At 37.9% G+C, this 12,576-nt stretch overlaps 1 protein-coding gene and 1 pseudogene across 4 annotated transcripts in view; one reads left to right on the top strand and one right to left on the bottom strand.

Moving 5' to 3' along the window:
- Window positions 1-12,576, bottom strand: part of NCOA3 (nuclear receptor coactivator 3) — a 123,274-nt gene that overhangs the window by 21,580 nt on the left and 89,118 nt on the right. The window contains exons 3-11 of one of the 3 annotated variants that reach the window (XM_082670147.1): window positions 7,028-7,132; window positions 5,981-6,153; window positions 5,407-5,507; window positions 4,027-4,201; window positions 3,165-3,353; window positions 2,892-2,993; window positions 1,648-1,788; window positions 1,229-1,376; window positions 91-482 (exon numbers count right to left, since the gene is read on the bottom strand). In XM_082670147.1, the coding sequence (XP_082526273.1) occupies window positions 91-482; window positions 1,229-1,376; window positions 1,648-1,788; window positions 2,892-2,993; window positions 3,165-3,353; window positions 4,027-4,201; window positions 5,407-5,507; window positions 5,981-6,153; window positions 7,028-7,113 (1,507 nt within the window). In that variant the 5' untranslated portion in view covers window positions 7,114-7,132. Of the gene's footprint in view, window positions 1-90; window positions 483-1,228; window positions 1,377-1,647; window positions 1,789-2,891; window positions 2,994-3,164; window positions 3,354-4,026; window positions 4,202-5,406; window positions 5,508-5,980; window positions 6,154-7,027; window positions 7,133-12,576 lie in introns of those variants that run through there. The other 2 variants (XM_082670146.1, XM_082670145.1) reach the window with 2 other exon arrangements.
- On the top strand, window positions 9,864-10,397 carry LOC309833004 (ubiquitin-ribosomal protein eS31 fusion protein-like; annotated as a pseudogene). Its single transcript has one exon. The product of its transcript is annotated as a ubiquitin-ribosomal protein eS31 fusion protein-like (transcript).

Below are 12,576 nucleotides of genomic sequence, written 5' to 3'. Positions count from 1 at the left end.
GAATTAACTTTACAAGAATTACAATGGTATGGATAGAGAAGAATTACTGAAAAAGAAAAAAATAAAGAAAAGGAAATGTAACACAAATACCTGCAACAGGAGAAAACTGATGTGAGGCCATCTTTGGACTCCCACGATTACGCGGAGAAATCATAATATTCTGCTGGCTGGAGCCAAGACCAGGACTCCCATGTGGAGGGCTACTCATGTTGAGACCATAGTTGTTGTTCTGGTAGGAAGATGGTGACTGCATGCCTGGCCCAGGGTTCACTGAAGCTATGCTACCGGAAGGCCCATACCTGGCTCCACTCATCTGCCCCGTGGCACCGGGCTCAGCCACACCGTAGGTCCTGCTGCTCAGCATCTGCAAGCCGGGGTTTGGCGACATGTTCATGCTGCCTACTGAACTGTTGCATCCAGCTGCTGGAGGTCTAATGCCTTGTCCAACAGGATTCGGGTTTGGTCTATACCCATTCTGTTCCCTGCAAAGAAACAGAACAATGTTTTACTAAAAAATTACAGGCATGCGTTAAAAGCCTGCATCAGATTTTTTTTTTTTTTTAAGGATGAAGTAAGTGCCCCAGAAACTTAACTTCTTAGGCGCCATTCCAATGCCTAGTGACAATAACAATCTAGACACTGATCAGTTATTAATCTAATAACATACTTTTAATAAGCCACAGAATCTAAATGAGTGACACCATCAGAGCGCCACGAGGGGCCCCAAGCTATGTTAGCTGGAATCGCAGTGGGGCTTTACAAGAGTTCTCATATACCAAGGGGTTAACCTGGAGGCGCCTGCAAATTACTCAAGATGATTAATGGGTGAATATCCTGCTCCTTCCTGGGTTGCTCATTTACCATTAGCAACAGCAATAGTAACTATTTCTTCTTGAAGTCTACCTTCAAATTTTAAATTCAATCCCTAAAAGCAATGTAATATATCATTAGAAATGAAAAGTAACAGAGGTGGTCAGATTTTATGTATTCTTTTATCCACTAGCCTTCCCATCCTCCAGCTTTCCCAGGAATTAATTAATGAACAAATCCTCATTTACACATAAAAATATAACCTTAAAGAAAACATACTTTAGGAATCTAAGTGCACTTCAGCAAACCCAACCACTGCCTGCTTTTCTTAATTTTTCTTCTTCCTTTTTACACTAATAATAAAGCACCTCGAGAACACTGCTGCATTTAATGAGAATACAAAGTAATCTATCATTACCTCTGAAGAAAGTGGGTTGAGACAAAGCCGTGACGATCATTTGTCACAGGATTTCGGAAGAGTTTGCTTTTTGTCTGTGCAGTCACTACAGTGCCATCAGCCAATGAGAATCGATACACTGGGGTTTCTGCATGGCCATGGATATAAGCTTTTGGAGAAAATATCCCATTACTAGTAACTACAACTGGCAGAACAAATGCATACAGGAGAAAACAGAAAGGAAATATACAAATCCAACATTTTCAAAATCCAGTGAAAGACTGGACCCCACCAAAATTAGGCTAACATAAGAATGCTCAAGAATCATCTTCCTACCCCACACAGACAAAAACAACTATGGTCACGTATATACTTATTGCTCTATAGCACATCAAACACAATGACAAACAAGATCCAGAATTAACCTCCAAATTCTTTACCTTCTTGATAGTGACGTTTCTGGGACCATGACTGCCCATCATTAAGACTAAAAAATCTCTGGATACACCTTCGGATTATATCTTCAAAACCAGGCCTCATGGAAGACCTCAGTGAATTTGTATCTATGTTGACAACTTTTCCTATTAAACAGAAAATTGCCACTGTGTTTAATTTCATCATTGTTCATTATCAACTGCACTGACTTTAATTCTTTACTCTCATGGGCAAAAAAGGGCAGACCAAAACTGAAATTCATGTTGATGTCAAGAATTACTCCCAGTAATTCCCATTAAATTACCCGTCTTTTTGAAGTGCACTTCTTTATGTAAAATGGATTTGAAGTTACAGAAAAGAAATACTGGCTTCTGATTTGAAATGTTATTTGGAGAGAAAGCCAGGTGCGTCTACTTTTTTTTTTTTTTTTTTTGCGGTAAACGGGCCTCTCACTGCTGTGGTCTCTCCCGTTGCGAAGCACAGGCTCCGAACCGCAGGCTCAGCGGCCATGGCTCACGGGCCCAGCTGCTCCGCGGCATGTGGGATCTTCCCGGATCGGGGCACGAACCCATGTCCCCTGCATCGGCAGGCGGACTCTCAACCACTGTGCCACCAGGGAAGCCCGCATCTACATTTTTTTGTGTGTTTATCTGAGGGATTTTAAGTGTCAAACACACCCAACTTAAATGCCCAAGGTTTCGTTGAATCTCTCCTAGGGTTGTATAAGAAACATAAGGGACTTCCCTGGTGGCACAGTGGTTAAGAATCCACCTGCCAATGCAGGGGACATGGGTTCAAGTCCTGGTCCAGGAAGATCCCACAAGCCGCAGAGCAACTAAGCCCATGTGCCACAACTAGTGAGCCTGAGCTCTAAAGCCAGCAAGCCACAACTACTGAGCCCATGTGCCACAACTACTGAAGCCTACGTGCCTAGAGCCCATGCTCCACAAGAGAAACCACTGCAGTGAGAAGCCCATTCACCACAAGGAAGAGTAGCCTCCGCTCGCCACAACTAGAGAAAGCCCCTGCACAGCAATGAAGACCCAATGCAGCCAAAAATAATAAAATAAAAAATTAAATTAAATTAAATTTTAAAAAATAATAATAATATTATAAGAAACATAGGAAATAATCCATGCAAAGTATTTGTTACAGTGTAGGCACTTAAATGATAGTGCAGGCTGTAGAAAGTTAACTTTTATAAAAATTTTCAAAATGAACAAAACATACACACACGCACAGTTTTTACCTGAAAGATCATGTCTAGTAATAAAGCTCTCAGGATTTGATGGAAATGCTCTTTCTCCTGTGGTAATGCGGCGTGCCACACAGATCATACAGGATTGCAAATCTGCAATAGAAAATTTAACCAGGTAAGGATTATACTTAACCTTTGGATGTGTCTATTCAATAGGCCAGTAAGAACATGGAATTCAGTAGGAAGAATTACAATGGAAATTACAAAACTACAAGTTGGGCTGCTATTGTTTGATAATCACCACAAGCATGTGATGACTCTCACCTTCTCCTTCCTCCATCATAGCACGTGGCTGGGACAAGGCAAAGCACTGCATCGTTTCATATTTCTGGCGCATTTCAGGACTAGTGTTTATGTCTTCCAGAACGTCGTGTGGTATTTTCATCAACATACGGCAATTAAATGTATGGCTTTTTTGTCGCTGGGTCTCATTTGTCCAGGTAACTCCATTAACTTTAGAAAACAAATTGAAAGGAGATTTTTAAAAGCTGGCAATTCAGTCCATGACTATCATCAAAAATTTAAGCTATAAATCAACTATACCCCAATTAAAAAAAAAAAATTTAAGCTATACATATTTTCTCATTATACATCTTCCATAGTAATTTCTACAATAACATTTCAAAGTGGCAATATATAGAACACTGGAATAATTTCAAATTCAACAGGTATCTCACTTCTATTTTGTAACTCACTGTATATCTTAGACCCATGAAATGTATACCAAACTCTAAATTCGTATTTGAAATTTTGCTATCTACCACTTGCCCTGTTCTACGTAAATCATCACTTGGCTTTCTAAAAGGTATATTCAATTTTCTAAGAAATGATCAAGAAAAAGAAATTTTTTTAACTTACTTAGAAAATACAGGGACTTCCCTGGTGGTCCGGGGCTAAGACTCTGTGCTCCCAATGCAGGGGGCCCAGGTTCGATCTCTGGTCAGTGAACTAGATCCCACATGCCACAACTAAAGATCCCCCATGCCACAACTAAAGATCCCCCATGCCGCAACGAAGATCCCGCATGCGGCAACAAAGATCCCGCGTGCCACGACTAAGATCCAGCACAGCCAAATAAATAAATAAATATTTTTTTAAAAAAGGAAGATACACATTAAAAGCCTACCTGTAGATTTTGGTAAGTTTTTAAGAAAATCCTTTCTGTCTTCTTCATGCAAAATATTGTAGACACTTGTGTTTACCAGGTCCTCTTGCATATATTGCAGGTACTGGGTGACATTTTCTGACACAAACACAATGTTTCCTTCACGATTCACCACAAACAGGAAGCCATCCAATGCCTGAAGTGGGATATGTTAATATTGGCTATTATGGACTGAACTGTATCCCTTCCCCCACCAAAATTCATATGTTGAAGCCTTAAACCTCAGTGTGACGTATTTGGAGATAGGGCCTTTCAGGAGGTAATTAAGGTTAAATGAGGTCCATGAGGGTAGCTCTAATCCAATAGGACTGGTGTTCTTATGAGAAGAGAGACAGATATCAGAAATGCACACACACAAAGAAAAGGTCACGTGAAGACACAAGGAGAAGGCAGCCATCTACAAGCCAAGGAGAGAGGTAGGTCTCAGGAGAAACCAAGCCTGCCAACACCTTGATCTTGGACTTCCAGCCTCCAGAACTATAAGAAATAAATTTCTGTTGTTTACGCCACACAGTCTGTGGTATTTTGTTATGGCAGCCTTAGCAGACTAAGACACCAGCCATAGTACTAAATAGAATTTGAAAAAAACTGTTGATTTAACAACTGTGAGCCATCATTTCTATTAACATTAGCACCATCAATACAGGGCTGTATGAAAAAGACAATGTGAAAAGATGACAGTAAAGACAAAATCTGAATTATAACATCTAATCTAATTTTTGAAGAATTACTTCTTCAAAGGAGTTTTTAAAAATATGAAAAATCATCCTTAGTGCTTCCCATTTTTCCATTTGTTACCAAGTCAAGCTACAGGAACTATACCACTCCTTAGTGAGAATTTACAAAGAGGAACTGAACTGATCAACTAAAAAGTAGCTGGAACAAACTAATTGGAACAAAAACAGTTGATAAGTGAACCTGAATAAAGGGCTTCAGGTCATGACTTAAAAAGAAACATTCTGTAAGTGCTATAGCTTAACTCAATCTATTTAAGACAACTACTTACAAAAAAACACGTATTTTAAGTCTTAAAACTTCCTCAAAAATATAAAACTGTAGTGTGCCATACTATCAATTATGCAAAAATACACAAAAAGGTCTGAGCTAAAATATGCCCAAATGCATTTTTATTGCGGGGAGGCAGGGCACCACAGGACCTCATGAGTTATGTATATTTTAAATACAAGAGCATTTTTTATCATACTCAGAATACTGAGTTCTACCTCATGAAAAGAAACATTTTCTTTTTGCTCTCATATCCTAGCCAAAATTTTTTTCTTTCTTTCTTTCTTTCTTTTTAAATCAACTCAGCTTATCGTATGGCTAAAACCTTGTACTTGCCTGAAGTAAAAGTGGTCCTAAGGAGTCTTTATCAATAACTCCTTGTCCTGTGGAAGATACATCAGCTTTCTGAACATCATCATCACTGGAAATAGCTTTTCCTAAAAAGACATAAGGCAATACTACAAATAGCATATATATCAGTTATAGATTAAATCCACCTTCAAATTGTTCCCCGAACAGACACAGACACGCACACAGATGTGCATAAGCACATACACATTTCCTGATAAGAAAATGATGCTACAGTTTTTAAAGGTTAAAATTAAACTTCCGAGTCACCCAGGAGGACAGAAGATACTCTAAATTTTCTTTCCCTACTAAATGTACTATCCCATTGCTTCCTGAAAGGGACCTAACAAGTGACAGGGTGAGCAACACTGGCCTTCTTCCAATCCTGGTGACTGTTTCCTAAAGAGCAAAGCTGGTCAACTCATCTGTCCATCTAGCCCCACAGAGGACAGCCCTCAAGGAGCAGCAGTTCCCACCTAAGCAACAGGTAGCAAAAGGCAAATGTGAACACAGTTAACAAGTTCCTTCTAAAAGACTTGAGTGTTTTCTTACTTTGTATTACCTTGCTCTTTTATTTGACGTATCTGTCTTACTGTTTCCTTTAAAATTGCACATTTATCTGGTTTGACATTGAAGTTGTCAATATCACTAAGATTAGCAGATATCAGTTCAGCCAATTCTTCAATATATTTACTCTCCTGCTCCCGTCTCCACTTTTCACCACTGCAGGTAAGGCTGGGGGGGGGTGGGGGGGAAAGGCCATAAATATATCTATCACAAAAGAGCTATGAGCAGAATCAGTACCTACACAACACCGTTACACTCATATATAAACAAACTAAATTCAGCCCATAAAGACTACCAAAACATTGTCTTGGAGACCTAGTACAATACAGTTGAAATTCATGCAAACCTAAATTCAGATCCACCTGTTGTTAGCCTAGTGGCCTTAGGCATTAGTCTCATTTCATCATCTGGAAAATGGGGATAAATAGTCTTTACCACGAAGAGACAATAAAATTAACAAATAATAAAAACATTAATAGCTACTTATTAATTATGAGGTTTTATGAATTATAGGTTTTTTTATTTTGCAACCATCACAGTGAAATTCAAGTGATATTGACCTTGGCAAATACTAAAAAAGCTATGAAGTATCACTACATAAAATAGAATATTTTATTTCTATTTTTTAAACTTCTAACTTCATTCAGGAAAAGAATGATGAAACCTCACAATTGCCAAAATATCAACTTATAACATGTTCTTAAAGGATACTAAAGATTCTTACTTGTAATAATCTTGTTGATCTATTCCTAACTCTTACGTCCTCTATTGAGAAATGCTTCTTACAATATCACACAGTTAGTATAATATTCTCATTTCTATCTGAATCAGCCATAAAGCCTCTATTATAACATAAGAATGTCCCCATCTCATCATTGTACCACTGTACTTACTACAAAGCAAAATCATATTATTTAAACAAAGACAAAAACAAACAAATCTAACCAGAAAATGCAAATAAAGAAAGCTGAAATGGTATCTTCAAAACAAATAAAGGCGGGGTAGGCGCCCTTGGTGAAGTATCAGGAAATAAACTGCTTACCCTTGTCCTGGAGTATCACATGGCAACTTGCGTTTTCGTGAATCAGGGGCCAGTGGATCCAGGGAGTTTTCTCCTAATCCGCTCATCTTGAATATACATCAGCAACTAAGAAAGAATAATAAGATACAAACATTATAAAATATTCATGACTCTCATAAAGGTGTCATATGCTTGAATGGCTGCATTTTGTAATTCAGAACTGCTTTCCCTAAATGGTTAGATAATTCTCAAAATTCTTTATAGTACACAACTGTTCTGAAGACCTCAAGAGTTCATATTCCAGTTTAATTATGCAGAATGTCCATCCAACCCCAGGACAAATGTTTCTCAAGACTGAGTAAAAATGCGTATATTTACCAAACGTAAGGTAGTTAGCTAGTGGGAAGCAGCCGCATAGCACAGGGGGATCAGCTCGGTGCTTTGTGACCGCCTGGAGGGGTGGGATAGGGAGGGTGGGAGGGAGGGAGACGCAAGAGGGAAGAGATATGGGAACATATGTATATGTATAACTGATTCACTCTGTTATAAAGCAGAAACTAACACACCATTGTAAAGCAATTATATTCCAATAAAGATGTAAAAAAAATGCGTATATTGAATACCTCACAAAGAACAAGGCATCTTCTGCATAGTTAATAAGAAAAAGAGACTGTCAACTCTCCAACTGATAAAATCCTAAATTTTACTTATACACAAATGAGATCTTATCTTGTCAATTGGTTAGAAGTCTTCAAATGATAAATACCTAAATTATTTTCAGGCTATTTTCAAGGTAGCACATTTTTTCCTTAGACCATTTCTTTAGTATTTATCATCCAATGTGTTTTTCTTCTGCTACTTCAAAATAAACTGAGATTGTGTAAATAACATGTAAACTCCATACATTCTGCTTACAAATTAGATGCACAACAATAAAACTCCAGGTGGGAGGATTTTGAGAAGATCCACAGAACAACAATTATTTTAATATTAACTGATGGAAATATAATATGCCTTGGTTAAAGTTGCATTGATAAAATAAATGCAGGCTATTGTTGAAAAAAGAGCAGATTTTAATACTCAGTGGCTCATAATTTTAAGACATCTACTAAGCCTTCACTTAACAAGAATTTTATTTGTCTTAAACTCTTGTTTACGAAGACAATCACTGCTATAAAGAATTGCAAGTCAACGGAGAAGTTCAAATACTCCAAACTACTTTTTCTTCATTTGTTAAAATGCATCTTGCATTCCATCTAGTCTGAGACATACATTGAAGGATATAAATTTCCACTAGGTGGCACAATACTGCCAGGATGAGAGACAAATAGAAATGCAAAATTTTACACAAGATCCTGATCAAACTTAAAATATGTAGCTTTAAAAAATCAAAATCGGAAGTTTTAGATTACATTATCATCTTTCAGATGTTCTAGGTATGAATTAAACACCAATGAAATTTATTCTACCAATAATTTTGATAGTAAAATGTAAAGGCTGAAAAGCTGATACGTTTTAAGAACTTGGTGTGGTTTTTTTCTCACATCGTAAGTTAAAATAAAAGAGAAAAGAACTTAAAATAACTTTCACTAATGTGGCTTGCTTATTTATTTACTTGTTTATTTGTTTATTTATTTATTTATTTTTGGCTGTGTTGGGTCTTCACTGCTGTGCACAGGCTTTCTCTGGTTGCGACGAGCAGGGGCTACTCTTCGTTGCGGTGCACCGCCGTCTCACTGCAGTGGCTTCTCTTGTTGCAGAGCACAGGCTCTAGGCGCATGGGCCTCGGTAGTTGTGGCTCGCAGGCTCTAGAGCGCAGGCTCAGTAGCTGTGGCGCACGGGCTTAGTTGCTCCGCAGCATGTGGGATCTTCCCAGACCAGGGCTGGAACCCGTATCCCCTGCATTGGCAGGTGGATTCTTAACCACTGCACCATCAAGGAAGCCCCCACTAATGTGGCTTAATGTCATGATTTTAAAGTGTTAACCACGGGGACTTCCCTGGTGGCACAGTGGATAAGACCTTGCGCTCCCAATGCAGGGGGCCCAGGTTCGATCCCTGGTCAGGGAACTAAATCCCACATGCGTGCTACAACTAAGAGTTTGCATGCCACAACTAAGGAGCCAGTGTGCCACAACTAAGGAGCCAGCGTGCCACAACTAAGGAGCCCATGTGCTGCAACCAAAGAGCCCTGGAGCCGCAACTAAGGCGCCTCCCTGCCACAACTCTAAGGAGCCCGCTTGCCACAACTAAGACCCGATGCAGCCAAATAAATTTTAAAAAATAAAATTAAAAAATAAAGTGTAACCAGATCCCACAATGCCACAATACTATATTCTTCAAAAATGACAATGTCATAAAAGACAAAGTCTTTAAGTATTCCAGATTAAAGGAAGCTAAAGAGAAATGACAATTAAATGCAATATTTGATCCTATACTGGATCCTGTACTAGAGGGGGAAAATGCTATAAACGACACTATTGGATCAACTAACAAAATTTAGAATATGGACAATAGATAAAGTATTTTACCAATGTTAAATTTACTGAAGTTTATTTCTGTACTGTGGTTATTTAAGAGACTATCCCTATTCTTAGTATTTAGGACAAAAAAGCCATTATGTACACAAAGGACCCTCCAATGTTTGGGGGGGGGTTACATACAAGTGAGTGAGCGAGTAACAGGAGAAGAGGAGGGGAAGGGAAGAAGAGAAAAGAAAGGAGGCCAGCAAATTGTTGACACTGGCTGAATCTCAGCTGGGCAGAAATTTTAAAATTCTTTGTACTATTCTTTCTCTTGCAACTTTGCTTTAACTTTAAAATTATTTCCAAATAAAGTTAAAAGTATGTTCATCTTTTCGGATCCGCCATCTGCAGTGGCACCACCGCCAATATGCAGATTTTCGTGAAGACCCTGACAGGGAAGACCATCACTCTCGAGGTCGAACCCTCGGATACAACAGAAAACATAAAGGCCAAGATCCAGGACAAGGAAGTAATTCCTCCTGACCAGCAAAGACTGATCTTTGCTGGCAAGCAGCTGGAAGATGGACGTACTTTGTCTGACCACAACATTCGAAAGGAGTCCACTCTTCATCTTGTGTTGAGACTTCGTGGTGGTGATAAGGAAGAAGTCTTACAACACTCCCAAGAAGAATAAGCATAAGAGAAAGAAGGTTAAGCTGGCTGTCCTGAAACACTATAAGGTGGATGAGAATGGCAAAATCAGTCACCTTCGTTCGGGAGTGCCCTTCAGATGAATGTGGTGCTGGAGTTTTTATGGCCAGCCACTTTGACAGACATTATTGTGGCAAATGTTGTCTGACCTATTGTTTCAACAAACCAGAAGACAAGTGATTGTATATTGGTTAATAAAAGACATGAACTAATGAACTAACGTTAAATGTTGAGTTTTATTCCAGTGATTTTAAAAGTGGGTTTTAAGCATCAAATTAATCGCACTATTTTCTTAGGTAACCTGTACTTGGCAGAATTATGTTGTATTTGATACCAGCTGTCTAGATACAGGCCAGTTTCTTTGTACCTCAGCAGTATTGACATTTTTGACTGATAATTCTTGGTTGTAGGGACTTTCCTGTGTATCATAGGGTGATGAACAGCATCCCTGGTCTGTACCCACTCGCTGCCAGTAGCACACCACCCCTCCCCACAACCAAAAGTATCCAGACATTGCCAAATGACCCCTGGGGGTGGGAAGGAACCTCCCCTACCCCCAGATTGAGAAACATTGGTTTGTGTGAATTGGTATTATAACCTTGCCTAAAAAGAAGCTACAACATATTGACACTTGTTTCCTACAAAGGAAGTTTAATGGCAGCAGAGCTCTCAAGTTACCACTTAAAAAATTCATCTGCATATGGCTGGTTCACTTTGTTGTACAATATAAACTAACACAGTATTGTGAAGCAATTATACTCCAATAAAGATCTATTAAAAAAAAGTATGTTCAGTTTTGATTTCCAATTTTCATGTTTAAAAAGAAAAAGTGATTCCTTAAGATCAGAAATAGAACATTGTAAAGCAACTATACTCCAGTAAAAATTAGTTTAAAAAAAACAGAAAGAGTAGTCACGACTCAATACATTTAGTTTTATATTTGTTTCATTCAAAGGTTATTTTTAAATTGAGTGGCCAACCATCCAGTGAATAATAGCATTTTATTTTAAAAATATAATTTACTCCACATTCTAGATATTATTTCCTTACTTTGACGTTAAACACAAGCTGAATCCTCAAAACTGAGTAATGAACTCTTTAGTGGATAACAGCATTTAATTTGAAAGACATAATTTATTCTATGTTCTCAGTATTATTCCCTTACCTTGCTGTTACACATAAGCTGAATCTCCAGTACAGTTTAAGGTGCCTAGCATATAAGAGGTGATCAATAAGTATGCCTTGAAAAGTACTGAGGAAATGGAACATTCAACTTACCAAGTCATATTTTATAAAACAGATTTTCCTCCATTCTGATTTCTATAAAAGTTCAAAGGTTACTTTAAACTTTTAAAATTTTTTACTGCTACGGTTGATATAGGATGTCACTGAAATGAATTTTAGAGACGTAAATTACATCAATAGAGAATCAAAACCATGACAGTCTTAGTATGAAAAAAAATAATCACAATTATCATGTAAACCAGAAGTGCATACATGTCATTCATGTTAAGTCAATGTTTATGTGCATATAAGAGAAACCTAAATATGTCTACCTATGTCCAAATACACATGTGGCTCCTTCTCTTGATGTGGCAGAACAACAAGCTATAATGTGCACATGACTGTGCAGTCTACATGCTACCAAGTTTACTGTTTCACAGAGTCCAATGATCTCTAGTAACAGAGGTAATTATCCAGAAATGTACCAATGCAAGATCCTAATTTAAAAACCACAGTAGTGGGACTTCCCTGGTAGGTCCACTGGGTAAGAATCCACGCTGCCAATGCAGGGGGCCCGGGTTCGATCCCTGGTCGGGGAACTAGATCCCACACGCATGCTGCAACTACGAGTTCGCATGCTGCAACTAAAGATCCCGCATGCCACAACTAAGACCCGGCACAGCCAAAATAAATAAATAAATACATATTTAAAACAAGAAAAATAAAAAGTAAAACCACGGTAGTGGTGTTTACTCAAACATGAAGATATCAATATAACTAAGATATAAAATAATTTTCACATTCTATTTTTTTAGGAACAGGTTTGACAGATTTCTTTTTCTAGTTCTTAGATAGGGACCAACCTTGGTACTACAATCACTGTACCATGCCTAAAAAACCACATGATGTCCAAGTTTGAATGACAAAATACTGTATAACAAAAAAATCAAAGTAGAATAAATACATCCTTTAAATTTCATTTGGCTGAAGAAAATGTTCAACATTAGAAATAATAAACAGAAGCATTTCCCACACCCCCAAAAAAATAGTTGCAGCATATACAATAATATAATAATTCCTGAGCACAGATGACTATGACAAATTCTTTATGTACAGTTTTCTATTTATTTTGCATTAATATTAGTTATGAACATAAAAAAGTATAAATAGC

Source organism: Grampus griseus (genome assembly GCF_964374135.1).
Source record: "Grampus griseus genome assembly, chromosome: 14".
Taxonomy (NCBI): Eukaryota; Metazoa; Chordata; class Mammalia; order Artiodactyla; family Delphinidae; genus Grampus; species Grampus griseus.
This window is presented reverse-complemented; position numbering and strand designations above follow the sequence as displayed.